This window comes from Melospiza georgiana, chromosome W (assembly GCF_028018845.1).
Source record: "Melospiza georgiana isolate bMelGeo1 chromosome W, bMelGeo1.pri, whole genome shotgun sequence".
NCBI lineage: Eukaryota > Metazoa > Chordata > Aves > Passeriformes > Passerellidae > Melospiza > Melospiza georgiana.
In genome coordinates, this window is record NC_080464.1 from 2,126,148 (window position 1) to 2,141,811 (window position 15,664).

The 15,664-nt window shown below is 38.2% G+C and overlaps 1 protein-coding gene across 1 annotated transcript; it reads right to left on the bottom strand.

The window, feature by feature from the left end:
- Nucleotides 1-858: 858 nt before the first annotated feature.
- Nucleotides 859-11,557, bottom strand: LOC131095406 (activated RNA polymerase II transcriptional coactivator p15). Its single transcript, XM_058043101.1, has 5 exons — nucleotides 11,499-11,557; nucleotides 9,495-9,567; nucleotides 7,478-7,597; nucleotides 2,018-2,126; nucleotides 859-1,189 (listed from the first exon to the last, which is right to left on the bottom strand). The coding sequence occupies exons 1-5, from the start codon at nucleotides 11,510-11,512 to the stop codon at nucleotides 1,110-1,112; spliced, it is 396 nt and encodes a 131-aa protein (XP_057899084.1). The 5' UTR covers nucleotides 11,513-11,557; the 3' UTR covers nucleotides 859-1,109.
- Between the last annotated feature and the right edge of the window lie 4,107 nt (nucleotides 11,558-15,664).

Here is a 15,664-nt window from a genome sequence, read left to right on the forward strand (position 1 = left end):
CAGCTAGTGAAGAAATAGTAAAGAGATTAGGAGAATTGATTAGGAGCCAATGTCACTTACCAACAAATCACGGTGGTGTGCAAAGAATCTCCTAATTACTCTCAATCCCAGGGAAGTATCTCAATGTGAACATCTCCACGTCGAGAATTCTCTACACACTCAGAAAATGTATAAGAGATTTCTGATTTCATGAAAATCATAGTGGTCTTGTATAGTTGTACAAAGTGCTTGTCTGTCAGTCACTTATTTGCAGCTTATCCTTTCCCACCATTCAAGGAAGGATGTTTATTGCTGACTAAGGGTGTTTTCAGCTAAGATAATTCATCACAAGACAAACCATTCTGGCCTATCTTAGCCATGGGGAAAGTAGAGAAGCCTTTTGCTGTGTCAGGGGATGAAAGGTCCTGTCACGATCACATTCAAAATCTAGGGTCTAAGAACAAAAGCTAACTGTATTTTCTAAGTCAATCAAGCTATAGAAAAATGGGAAGAAATAGTGTGTGGCTTGTTTTCAAATGTTATTGTTTAGCATAACACTTCATGCAAGTAATGCAAAATAGTCTATATACTCAGGACTGTTTACATTTGAATAAATACAGTAAATTAGCAAATACAGTATTTAAAATTATCTACAAAAATGAGTTTTACCAGGTATTCACTGTTTGTATCAAGTCTTAAAGCTAAAAGCTGCCAGGGCAATACCAGAGTATGAAATAAAAGAAAAAAACATTAAAATGGAGACACTTAAGGAAATCTCAGGAAAAAAATATCACATTAATGGTCAATTAAACTAAATCCATAATTAAAGCTATTAGGCAACCGTACCATCATCTTCAATCAAAAGGCCATAAACATCTATGCTTTACATATTATTTGATTTTTTTATTTTATACTATGAGGTGAAAGCAACACATTTCCTTTTAGTAATGTATACACAAATAGCCTCATTCAGAATACACTTTTAATGCACATATTCATTTTACAAATCATTTAGTAATCCAAATAAATATACAATAGCTTGGAAAACAATATTTTAGAAAACAAATGCCAATGTAAAAAGACCACTTAAAGCAACTGAAATAATAAAAGGTTTCTGTATAGCTCTGTATTTACAGTTTTTTCACTGCATCATCAATATCAGAAATCTGTTCCTTCAGCTGGTTCCACTGTTCTGGATTTAAAGAAATACCTGAAATGCATTAAAAAGAAATACTTAGGGAAAAAAAAATTGTAGTGCAGAATCTTGCACAGTTACTGTCAAGGCTGGTTTCATACACAGCGTATGTCACGATTAATAATGCTTAACATACCTCAAGTGTAACAACCACCTCGGTTACAAAGAAATTACTCACTTGGAACGCTTCAGACCTTAGCTTATCTCCTTACAAAGAAAATTAGTGCAGTATAACAAATGCATTTACAAGTGTTAGGCTAAACACAGAAATTAGGTGCTGGCCTTGACAGAAGGCAGTACAAAAGAAACAAGGAAATCAACTGTATTCCCGTTGATTTCTAAAAGCCATACCTCTGTGGACTAAACTTCTACACACTTTTAAAGAACCATAATTCTGGGGGTTTTTTCCCCTCATGTTTCTTAAAGCATTGTGAATAACAAACTATAAGTAACATTTTGGAGAGACTATTACCACTCCCTAGCACTCAAAAACCAATATGGAAATCTAATTGTAATAAAAGGAAGAAGTGAAGTTAATTAAAGGGAAAATGTATGGCTATGTATGTAACTCCCATAACAAATCTGTTTGTATTTGATGCCTTGTTTTCCATAAATTATGGGGGAATTATTTAGGAAAACAGACTCAGGCCAATGAAACCACATTGCTTTTGTTTACAGTCAACTGATAAAACTAATTATATGGTAAAATGTGAATCATTAATAAGTAAAAATATTACTCTAAAAATACCATGTAGTAACAAAGTATAGAAATCTGATACACAAAGATCTCCAGCAAACTGCAGACAATGTTTTAGTACAAAATAACATGAAGCAAAACAATACCTTTTCTGCCAGGCTTCATTTCACCTTCTTGATCCATCCAATATTCCCTAATATCAATTAAGACTTTTCCTTTAAAGTCACGAACACTGACGTACCTCATTTTGCCAATCTGTCAAAACACACATAAGGATATTTTTTAGGTATTTTATGTATTACAGCATTCACTTTTCCCAGCAGTATCAGACATGTACATGCGACATTGCACACTTCAGCTTATTTTAGACACCAGTAAAACAACTAGATCAAGAGCTTAATCCAGAGCAATCAGTAGGGAAATAAGTAATGTCAATATAAATACATTAATGACTTAAAACCTGTTGAGTATTCAGCATTCAATGCTCAAAGTGGCTCTCTCCTAGAACAAGAAAATACCTGTCTTCTTAACAAGCTTACATCTTATAAAACCCACTAATTTACTGTTTTCTGAAATAAATTTTTGGGTCTGTTATAACCATCTTTTTTAGTAGCTGTTGTAAACAAACGGGGAAGAAGGCGCTCTACGCTCTACTGCCAAATCTAAGTTTTAGTCCATTCCATAGGTACAGAAATCAAATTAGATATTCACATGAGATGGGCCCAATTTTTAACTTGTTCCCCCCCCCCTCTTTTTTTTTCCCCTTTTTTTATTTTTTAAAACATAGTAAATACAGATGGAAACAGAAGTAAGCCACCAACTGCCCCATGCCTGCTTCTGCTGGTTCATTGGGACACTTTCTTGGAACTGTGGTTAAAAGACTGTACCAAATGTTCCCAAAAGGACCCCTATTCAAATACTTTAGCTTACCAACACAGCAATGGTATGAAATGACTTTGAAATATCAGATTTTCATGCAGTGGCTTAACTGAATTATGAGGGCTTTTTTTTTAATTCTCCAAAGAAAGGGCAAAGGGAAAAGAGACAACAGGCATACTATATGTTACATTATTTAGGCTTTATCAAATTTAAAAAAGACTGATTTAAAAAAACTATTTGTTCACATAAATTCAAAATATAATGTGAATTTGAGAATGAGAAATTTGATAATAATAAAAGCACAGTCAAACAACTCATGTAAAAAATTCTTATTATTTTGTATGTACCTCCTGGACCCACCTTGTGAAGAAAACACACATAAACAATTTTTAAAAAGGAATATTCCTTCCTGATAAAACATTAGTTTTAGTTTTCACCTTATTTAATTTACACATCTTGCACTTTGACATACTTAAACAGGAGACAAAACATATCTTACTAGCATAAAGTCTAACCAGAAAGCATGAGCAACTCTCCAGTCAACTAAAATCATTCACAGATGTTTAAATCTGAAGTACTAAGGCCCAAACAACAGGCCCTGAACTAAATTTGACCTCTAGATGAACCTTCCAACCAAATGTATATGCATCCATTTACAAATGAAGTATTGTTAGCAATATGATATATGTATCCACTCTTTGGCAAAACATGTATTTATCTTTCTGTATTTAGAAACTGGTCAATGCCACATCTGGCTTTGTCTGGGGTGTAGGATCAAAGACAACTCCCTTGGTTCCTCCTTGAGCCCTAGCCAGGCTTAGTGAGAAACCCAACAGGAGAATAAAAACAGATGTCCCCACATTAGAAGTAATAGTAGCTTGTATATTATAAAAGCTGGGCTCCTCTCACAGCAAAATCAGAAGCCTCTTTGCCCGTAAGGTGGATGTACCACAGAATTCCCCAGTTACTGGGAGTGGTTCTCCAGTCCTTTGCTGTGACAGCTTCCCCCAGCTGATGATTAAAGGATATCTGGATGCAGGGGTAAAGTACTAGGGCAACTGGTGATGTATCTTTCTTAATCACTATAGGCAATCTTCTGTAGTAATGACTAGGTGCATTGCTTAGCTTATTCTTTTGTAGTTCTTTGCAGTATTGCATTACAGTAAATTACACTACTCCTTAAGTTGGCGTCAGTGTCTGGTGCTGACCCTACCTACCAGCAAAACAAAGTCATAAAAGTTGTTATTTCACAAAATATACATAAATAGGCTTTGTGCTTGCTTAAAGTAATTTTTCTTCTTATGCAGATCATGCTATTTTAACTCTAAAATTTATTTTTAAATAATTAGGACCTCTTTAAATACCATAAGCCTGAAGCAGTTGCTTTCCTACTTCAAAACATCCTTTAAAATAAAAAAGTTTATAAGGTAGTATTTTGCAATTTATTTATTAAATACTTTCACAGCACTACAAATTTAACATTCAAAAATAAGGTATTATGTCACAGTAGCCAAGTTTTTTTAGACCAAACTTAGTAGCATGTCCAAGTCCATCAGTACTGCTGGAAAAGCATTAGAAGAACCTCAATAAGCTAATATAAACTTCTAGAATAGAGAGTCCTGCAAACAGCAGAGATCTGTAATACAGCAAATTGGTTGAACAAATTAATTCTGAAACTTATGTGATCACTGATGCATTTCACAACGTCCTGGTTCCAGTCAGGATAGAGCTAATTTTTGAAGTAGCCATGAGGTGGCATGGCCAAGACAGGGAGGTTATTCCATATCACTTCTCATCATTGCTAGAAGCAGGGGAAAGGGACTGTCACTTCCCAGGAAAGGGGGTTTCTTCCGGTCAAGAAAACATGGCAGGAGAGCTGTCTGGTATTGTTTCTTGCTGGGGGCTTTCCATGTAAATAATTTCTTTTGTACACTTTTGTTATTAACATAATTGTTGTTACTGTTCATTTTCTTATCTCATTGCTGTTTCCAGTAAATTGTTCTTATGTCAACCCATGATCTTTGCCTTTTGTGCCTCCAATTGGACAGGAAGGGAAGAAGGAGTGTCACATGGGTGGGTTTTTTTTAGTGCAAGGACTAAATTGGAGAATACTATTGCTAAATAATGACACACAACCAATCACATTCAAGAGCATCACAAGCATATATTACCTACTTACTTATCTACTTTCAGGAGCCTATGATAGGTAAAGACATTACACCAGGAAACTGAAGAACTTATTTCTCATGAGTGAAAAAAGCAAATTTTACCCAAACTTAAATAAAGGGGGGGGGAGGGGGAAGTGAGGTCCATATGCAACAGGCAAACTCCTTTTCAGGAAACAATTCCTGTGAAATGCCCAATCATGTAATGTGGTTCCACTCTGGATAATTAATATTAATACTTTAACCCATCAGCATTAACAAACCTAATCCAAATCAGGCATAGGTAGATGACAGGATTTGTCAAACTAACCAAGGTACATGATGAACTACTCACATTGGCTTGAAGCCACAGACAGGAATCTAATGTAACATGAATAATGCTTGTCCTTAGGGCCTCTAGTAATACATCACAAATGGGAGTAAAGTTCCACAACCCAACTGTACTCAAACCTTTAATAAATTCCAGAGTATACTAGGCTGCCTATAAAACTTAAAAGACCATGATGTAAATAAATAAAACATACTTGGTCTCTTATACTTAATTCCCTTCTTCTTACAATTATTTTATTCTTCATAATTAGTTTCAAGAATACCATTATACCAACATTAGTTTCAAACAAAAATAAAGTGTAGATCTTTATGAAAATGCTCAACCTTGTAAATACAGCAGTCACAACGAGTTCAATATTAAAGGAAGTTGTATACTTTAAGAACACAGTCCAAAGGTGTAGAACAGCAAACCACTAAGTTTCATGCCAGTTGCTATCATTCCCACACACAATATGGATGTCACAGAATTTCTGACTATCATATGAATGCTTTACAGCCTCATTTCCATCAACTGAAGACACACTTGTAAGTTATGCTGCAAAATCACTTGCACACAGATCATTTTTATTACCATGGGGAAGCAGAAAGGAGAGATTCTAGTATTGTTAATATTCCTAGAAAAAAAAAATAATACCTCCAAAATTAACACGCAACTAGATCTTGAGCATGCTCTCTTGGGTAGAAAGGAGAGAAGGGGAGCATTCTCAGACCTACAGTGCTATTTCTACACTGAAACAGGTACATCTTGGTTAACACACATAAGCTGATGTTGCATGAAAAAAGAACGCACATAACACAACAAACAATCTAAAAAAACTTTTGTTGTTGAGAAACTAAAAGCAGGCAGAAACTTAGGAACATTGATGGTTTAAGTCAGGGTGATAGTGAAATTTTTTTCTGTATTGTAGTCAACACTGGAAGAATACTGCTCTTAGAGTAATATATGTCCTCTACTGTCTGTTTTTAGTAACTTATTACCTTGAGTCAAAAAAGGTTGAAAGAAATCAGAGCACACAAATAGTTTTGCTTTTATTTGAAAGTTTTTTTGCATTAGTTGGTTCAGTTATGGTGGTTTGCTATGTTGCTTTGTTTTTTGTTTTTTTTTTTTTTCTCTTTTTTTTTTTTTTTTTCATAAGGAGGGCATTAAAATTAACTTTTCCCCAAGGCTGCAATTTCTGAACCTATTACAAAAAAATCCCAAACATATAGGCTTTATATTTGAGTCCTAAATGCAGTTCCTCTCATTAGATGCAGAAGATACTATCATTTTTCCTATATGGATCAAAGCATGCCCCAGCAGAACCAAAAGTATTACATTCTTCCTTCAATGTACAAGTCCAAGCAGTTATGCCCAGGGTCTTAAATTGAAGCTCTCCCTCCAACTATATATACACAGGAAAGTGAAAATTGACACAGGCCTTCACTAGTTTCCCCCCCACATATTACTTTGCACAGGTACAGCCCAAAACCATTTATTTTACTTTATTCAATGTTGGAACCATCTTATTAGGCACCTCTCACATAACTTTTCACAAACTTAAGAATCAAAGTCTAAGAATTTAAGTCCCTTTCTCATCCTGTGCTCCCCTTTTCAAACCAGCTAGTCAGGCATTTAATAAGTCTTGATCCACACCCCTAAAAAAAGGAATTCTGAGCTACGCATATTCTTGCACAGCTTTCAGGATACATTGCTTCTTCAGCTAACCATGGGACATGCAATACCCTGAACTCACAAATGTTTGTGGCTACTGAAAAAATGTACATTCATCCTATTTTGACAATGTCAAAAATTGAAATCTTTTTGGATTTTCAGTGAGAAAAACCTGCATCATAAAAGAACGAGCAAAACTTATTCCAAGATACTGTCTTAGAAAACAGTAGCCAAATTCCCTTGACCTAGCTAAATAAGAATTAAGAGTCCATATTTTGGGTTTCCAAGACTGTCCTGATCTAATATTTACAGACAAAATGACTACACAGAGAATTACCACATGCAAAGACACGAGAGTTAGAATCAATTACCACAACTCTGATTCTTTTACTCTATTGAAACCAATCAGTGCTTTTTCTCAGCATCTCATCTTGCATGCTAGCATCGTAATCCCCTTCAGCCAAGATTTCAGGAGACCAAGCACAATGCTATCATGATATCCACATAGCCTCATAAAATTTATACAGATTATTATGTAAATGGTTACCTTAACCAGGCTCTAAGAGAGTCATCAATTTTACCTGAAACATATTCTCATCTCTGTTACTGCTTTGCTTAGAAGAAGCTGCACCTTTTGAACTTTCACCACTCTTTTGTTTCTTAACAGGCTTTTCTGGAGCTACTTGCTTTTTCCGCTTTGCCTTGGAGCAAGAATAAAAAAAAACTCATAAATCGCAACTCATTTTATAAGTTATAAAAAAAAATTATGTTAGAGGTCACAAACTATTATGCAATATGTATTAACACCTTCCTCCTGTGAGGGCAGGAATACAATACTGTACATTTAGACTGGAGCCAAAAAAAAAAATAATCTTCAAATTAGCCTATTTTTGTTCTCAGTGAAGCTTACCATAATAATTTGGCTTTAAAGAGAAATTTAATTAGATCAAAATTCAAAACTCAGTCTTAAGCTGTGCCAAGGGAAATAAAGGTTGGATATTAGGAGAAAGATTTTTACGGAAAGGGTGATAAGTACTGGAATGGTCTGCCCGGGGAGGTGGTGGAGTCACCATCCCTGGATGTGTTTAAAAAAAGACTCAATGTGGCACTCAGTGCCATGGTTTAGTTGAGGCATTAGGGCATGGGTTAGACTCTATAATCCTGAAGGTCTCTTCCAACTGAGTGATTCTGTGAAAATACATTTCAAAAAGCCTACTTTCTTTGTGCAGTAATACTGTCAGTTTTAATTAAAATTTTAAAGTCTGATAGAAGTTTCATTTTCCAGAAAGTACAATGAAAAATGGGGAACAGCTAACAACTCTGGTAAAAAAAAAATAGATAAGATAATAAAAAAAAGGATTTGAAAAATCAAATCCAAGAGAACATTTTTAATTGAAGTCAAATCTCTGTTCATAGCATGATAAATTAAACATGTTTTTAAAACATTGAGTCAATATCACCTGCAAATCAGATTACTTTGCTAGCCGATGCTAGAGCATGCTACATTTCCACTAATGGTGATATAGTAATCATGCCCACTGTAAAGGAAGAATAATGCAAAGATACCAAAAATTATTCTCACCTGCTAGAATCATATTGTAAATAATCTCTTTTAAAGACAAACAGCTCAAAAAAATACCGGATGTTGTCATAGAAAAAAAACAAAACCAAAACCAACCACCTTACTGCCCACTGAAGTTGATTGTTACACTATGTCTTATTAGGAATACATTTCCAGAAAAAAAAATCACCTGGTCATTTTCTCTTATATTAAGATTTCACAAAATACCTAATTTTCTATGTGCAAGCAAGTCACATTTTCATATTTTAACCACTTCAGTAAATCAGATTGTCTCTTTGCAAAGCGCGCTAAAAGACCCAATGTCTGCATTACCACCTAGCATTTCTTAAAAAGACAAATTGACTGTTGTATTCAATTTGTTTGCAATGACTGACACATCTATACAAATTTACAAATTAAATAATTATTAAACTAAATGAAAACATTACATTTATGCATTTAAAACAGGTAATGTTAAAATTATCAACTCAGAAATTCTGGTTGGCTCTGCTTTTAAGTGAGAAACTAGCAGATAGTCTTACAGTAAACATAAGACTCTGAAACATAAAAAAGAATGTGAGCGAGATAAGCAAGTGGCACATGGATAACAAGGCAAGTGGAGGTTTTGGTTTTGGACTTGTAAGTAATCCAGATATCAAAATGAAGATGGGGCAGTGTCCTCAAAATTAGTTCAAATTCTTGCCACCAGAGGCAGCTTATACAGAAGCTGTCTATCACTAGCCACAAAACAGCAAAGAACTCCAGGAAGCTTGTGGCTAAATATACCATACAGAAAAACATGAAGCAAAATGCACCTTAAGAATAAAGTGTACTGCAAAGCAAAAAGCATCCACCGAAACCATAAGCTTGGGGGGTGGTTTTTTTGGGGTTTGGTTTGGGGTTGGGAGGGGGTGTTTGGGGTTTAAGTGTCAGATAAATCATATATCATTTTGTGACATAACACTCAACTAATTCCTTAACCCCTGCCTGAAATATAACAGTTAATACAGTAGTAATAAACTGCATATAATGTTCACCTTTTTGTCAACTTCACTATCTGAATCACTGGCAGATGAGCTTGAAGACACAAGTTCCTTTGACTTCGGCATTCTAGGAAGAGAAAGATAACATGAGAACACTATACAAGGAATACATCCCATTATGGATAGAAAGCCATCTCCAAACCTGTTTGTAAAGGCTCAACTTATTCAAAACCCTCCTGAAGACTTTCCTACCTTTTCATATAACCTTTAATACACATTGTAGATGTAATCACAAGCACCCTTCCCTCTTATAGCTCTTCCCCTTTTTGCTGTGACTGCCTTATATGCAGTATTTTAGTTCTGAACTGCTTACAAAAGGACATTTTTTCACCTGTTTCATGTTCTCCCAAGTATGGTAGATACTATAATGAAAAAAAGCAATACAAAACCGGTGTCCAGATGAATTCTCGACATAATATTCATAAATATAAACAATTAAGCCCCCAACACTACATATATTCTTACATTAGCATTTTGACTAGTTGAAATCGGGAGTAACAGCTGCATAGTTGTCACAGATTAAGCTTCATTTCCCATCAGTAATACAAAAGTCTGAAAATATCTCAGTTACAGAGAACTACAGTACTGCAATTAATATTTCCATTGCAACTTTACATCATCAGTCACTAGAATATATTCATTTACTGAACAAGTGGACACTCAACTTTCCTTGAATGCATGCTGCCAGGTGTACTTCTACATCTCTCTAGTATGCAAACATGATTAGATACAGCAGCTGAACAACATCTTGCCTGCTACTAAAAACTCTAACAAATAAATAGCTAGTTTGTGACTTCAGAATAAAAAGAAGCATCACAGGGAGAAACTACACAAAATAAACTAGCTTGGAAAGGCTAATAAAGTTTTAAAGAAGCATACCTCAGGAAAGAAAAAGAAATAGCAGTTTTTAAACTGGCAATGAAATAAACTATGTGCAAAAGAAAAAACAGTCTGAATAATAATAACGGATCAAATGTGGTTCTAGAGTAAATTGTCAGAATAATTTGGAACACAACGATAGAAGCTGTAGCACTGAAAATAAAACAGGGTATGGGAAGCACACATAAACCACATGTCCTGGTTTGGAAAGACACCACACTACAGGACGGAGGCAGGCAGAGGAGAGCTGGAACGGGGCAATGCAAAAATAAACTCAGCAGTGACATGAAATAGGGAAGCCGAACAAGAAAAGTCTGATACGCGGAGGGCGGGACAGATACGCAGAGGACAACTCCAGAGTCCGCATCAGGAAGGGAGAGTAACAATATGGAGGAAGATGGAGGCGGAAACTAAAGGAAAAATAAATAGGGTGGGGTTGGTGTCCTCTCTTGAGAAACTAGCAAGCAGAGCGTGAGGACACCGAAGCACCGAGGAGAGGAAGGGTGGAATGAGACGGGACAAGTGAAGACAAGGGAAAGTAACATGAGAAAGACAAGCGAGTACGAGCTAGGAACACCAGATAAGCCGATGCCTGCCTGCCGCCATTTTCCTCTCCTTCCTCTTTTCTACGGCTTGTGTTGCCCCCCAAAGGAAAGGAGCGAGGGCCCGGCAGGGGGGCGCGGGTAAGAACACTCAGGTCCTCCCAGGGCAGGGTGGCAGCAAGAAGGATGCAGGTTACCGGCGATGAAGGAAAGAACACGACACACACATTAAAAAAAAAAAAAAGTCGGGGGTCGTCAGCGGGCAGGGACTGATCCCGGTGCGAGGTGAAGAGCTGGGCGGTTCGCCACCACCATTTTCTCCCTCACTCAAATCCTCTTTGCCCCCCCCAACATGGCAGTGGCTACTACTCCCGCTCTAAACCCGCTCCACAACAGGGCATTCCTCCCACAGAGCATAGTGGGCACTCGAGGAAAAGGGAAAGCCTCACCACAGGGTTACCCAGCGTATTTCTCCCACACCAGGCTAGGAGATGCCGAGCGCCCAACAGTTGGGGGTGGAGGAAAGAGAACACGGCAACAGCTCTAACAAAATACGCAAAAGAACATAAATACTCACGTCTCACTTCCCATACGACTCCTCTACACCACGACAGAAAGATTCATCGCAGAATCCCCGCCCCAGCCCTGCACCACGTGGGAAGGAGTAGAGTGAGGTGTTTAAAGGGGACGCGTACCTTTCTAACTTATTCCTACCTCCCCCGCCCTTGGTAGGACAGCCGCAAAAAAAAAAAAAAAAAAAAAAAAAAAAAAAAAAAAAAAAAAAAAAAAAAAAAAAAAAAAAAACCCACCCAAACAACGCCCCCCCCCCAAAAAAAAAAAAAAAAAAAAAAAACACAAAAAAATCCCACAACTGGCTTCCAAAGGGCTAGTCAGCCGCATCATTCCAATACAGGGAGCCCTATGGGACCGACGGCAGGACCCTACCTGGAGCCCGGCCCCATCGGGACTGCAGACCCGCAGAGGGAAGGCCTGCACTCCACCTGGGGGCTGTGAGAGGGGACCGAGAGAGAGGAGGGCCCTTAATATCTAAAAGGAACCCTTAAAAATAAATCTGTAACTAGTTGTTTTATTTTGCACGCAGCAGCGATTCCTCGATCTCATTTAGAACCTCCCTGCCTGCAGCCATGCCCGAGGGAAGGAGAGGAAACGCTCAGAAATGGTGTAGCTACGTCGACTTTGCATATTGAAACCGCAGCACGTCGAGGCGCTGTTGAGAAAAGTGCCGGTTCCCCTTTCTGTCATCGTGACTTGCGTTTTTTCTTGCTGACGGGCTTTTCGTTTGAGGAACGGGTGTGCCTTATGGCTCCTAGCTTGGCAGTCACCTTGAGTCAAGTTCACGTCTGAAGTGCTGGGGAAAAGACGTTAAGAAATACATGTCACCTTCTGTTCTAAACAGTTACTTTTTAAAATCCCTCCAAGCAAAACCCCTTGAAAATATAATCTGACCATCTTGCTGCCAGGAAAATCCACAAACGCCAGAGTAAAGGGGGAGCGTCTATTGGGGCACACACCCACGAAGTTCTCTCTCGCAAGGTTTCAGAAGGTGCAAGCCTCCCTTTTCTCCTAAACTCCCGACTGCATGTTGCCCTCTTCCTTTCCCCATTGGCTGAGGTACTCGGAAGGTACAGCCTTCCTGAACCACCTACTACCTATCCCCCCTTGAATCTGTCTTTTCCCCCCAAAGTCCAGAGGTTCAGGCTTGTGCAGACCCTTGTCTATTTCAGGAGCCAAACTGTCGGCCCGTGTCCTGGTTTAGGGCAAATTTGGAAAAAAACCTCAGAAGGGGTTCCTCTAGAAAGCAGATTCAAGTGGCCCCTCCCCCAACTGGTTCGGGAAAAGATTTTCTTGGAGAAAAGTGGAAAAAGCTGTTTATTTAACAGGCAAAGCATTCACCAGCACAAAAAATGAACAATATTAAACAATAAAACCTCTTGACAATATGAAGAGATGACAAATTCAGAAAGTCCTTTTCATGGGCTCTAGTTCAGTTCGCTCAGTCTGTTATCAGTCCCTCTGGTGCTGGAAATGCCGTGACCCAGGCCTGGTCTGGTGGGCCACAGGTGTGAGCTGCCAGTGCTCTTCTGGGTGTTCGGTCTGGAGCAGGTTTAAACAGTTCCAAGAAAAAGAAATAAAAACACAGTCCAGGGAACTTCTTTGCCTCAGCTAGCTAAAACTAACTAAAAGCAAAGGAGAGCTCTGTCCCGCTGTCTGTCCATCCACAGACAACACAGTCCAGGAGCAGGAATGTGGAGGAGTGAGTACAGTTTCTGTAAACAAACTCCATGCTTCTTCTCTTCCCTCTCTTTGTGTTTAGAACAAGTCTTAAAGGTGAAAAACTTATTTCTGGGCTAAATAGAGAAATGGGGATACAAGCATCATAAAGTCACCCCAGGACAGCCCAGTTACAAATCTGCTGCCCAAAGTCAGTAGAAACATTAAGACCCATTTCAAAGACATTAACATCCATCAAATTGTTTGTCAAGGCATTAGCCTACATCTTCCCTCTCAATTCCTCCTCTTCTTATTTATCAATTTGTTTTTACAAAGCCTAGTTATTATTAACTTAACCCTTTTTAACAATCTGGAACATTTTAAACAGCCCTTCCCGACTTTTCTACGCCTAGTCCTTGTGCAAGGTGTGTCAAGTAAATACAGAGAATAAAGTAGATAATGCCTGTTGTAAAATCAGCCACCCCTCCTCTGGGAAGAATGATGCATCTGACTCCATTGATATCAGAAGGCTAATTAATTACTTTATTATACGATATTATTCTATACTATATTACACTATATTACACTACATCTAAACTGAAACTGCACAAGCACTCAACTCCACTGAATCTTGTGCCTGTCTGCTGACCAACAGTCTCGATATGCGCTTGGCCCTGATAGGCCAAGGAAACAAAACACCATCACTTTGGGTAAACAATCTCCATATTTCATTCTACTTTGGCACAACACAGAAGCAGCAAATGATATAAGAATTGTTTTGATCATTCTTTTCTCTGCTTCTCTCACTGCTTCTCTCAGGTTCAGAGAATGTGAGTCCCACAAATGACAGTTCATATTAGTCCATTAATCACTAGAGGTCTTCGTCTATGGCTACTTATCGCTGAGGTCTTCCATCCTTATCTTCTAGTTGAGAAGTCCAGATCTCTGGGGCTTTAGAGACCTTGACCTGAGTGTGATGGGTCCACCTGTGTTCAGCTGTCCTAACTGCTGTTCCTGCAGTCCTGGCTGGATGTTATGAACAACAAAGTCCAAAAGCAGCATCTGTGCTAACTGGGCTTCCTGTCAGAGATTTCACAAGACACAGTATATTGGCCACATGCTGATTTAAATATACATCTTCACTTCCCCACCACATTGAAAATAAACAGGGTAAGAATCCCAAACAGTTCAAAGGGGAATAACTGAATATTTCATCAGATTTGGCTCTTATTCTTGCCAAAGCTAATGGCAAAAGCCATACACATGGCATCTTGAGTTTCTGTCACCAGCTTCAGAGGGTGTTTCTTTATTCCTCCATTCATCCTTTCTACTTGACCTGAATTCTCAGGGTGCCAGGGGGTATGGATGCCCCACTGAATTCTCAAAGCAGCCATAATCCCTTAAAGGATTTACATAATCCCCTGTAAAATTAGTTCCCCCGTCCAAGTCCACTGCCTTCACAATCTCATATTCAGAAATCATTTGATAACTGATCAAATAGTTCCTGAAGCAACTAGAAACACCTCTAGCCACTCTGCCAGCTGGCACACCACTACCAGAGGATATCTACGCCCTTTTGCCCAGAGCATCTGTCTTAGGTTGGAAATGCAAGATGTGGCTGGGGGTGTGTATTCTATTGCCATCTCATAGAGGTGGGGCAGTTATCTTCTGTTAATTGGGCCACCTGTTAAAACCAGGTGGGGTAGTTTTCTTTATCTCTTTCACAACCAATCCTACCTCTGGAAAATATTGTCTGTTAATGGGCCATTGAGTATCACTGCATGACTGATAAAATTGTGAGATGCTCCACCCGGGGGGGCGTAAGAGCCTGAGACCAGAGATGCTGGACTTCAGGCATCTCTTCAGCATGCAGTTCATTGTATCCAAGATGTTACAACAGTCCACGGTCATGGGTGACAGAACCTGTGCCTAGAGCTGTCAGCTCCAGCTGCATACAAGCCTGAAGAACCTTTATTTTTGGATACAATGCATTATATACTTTTCTTTGCTGAGCATCTTAATACATAAGAACCAATCTATACCTTTACTTTTACCTACAGCCTATCATAATCACTATAATTACAATATTATGGCTAATACTATCCAATCACATGAGTTAGTATGTTACAGTTTAAGCTTAAAGTTGGTTTTCAGTTTTCTTGCAGTGGAAAATTCTTAGACCTTTTTTATACTTGCCACATCAACATGTCTTGTTTGCCCATGGTATCTTTTTGCTTGGTAAAAACATCTTCTGTTTGAGGTGGGTTTATCCTTTGCTCTAAGCCATAAAACCCCCTTCTAACTAACATACCCTTTGCCTTCTTAGTTATCCAGTAAGACTGGCTCAGCAATTTTTCGTCTATATCAAAACTTGCTTCCATCTCTATTTCGTTTTCAGATTCTACATTCAGAGAGCTTTCTGCCAAGCATCCATATCTGTTAAAATTTCTGGTCAAACTTTCATCCCTCCCAATAGGGAGGAGCCAAGCATTCCTACCTGAATATAATCTG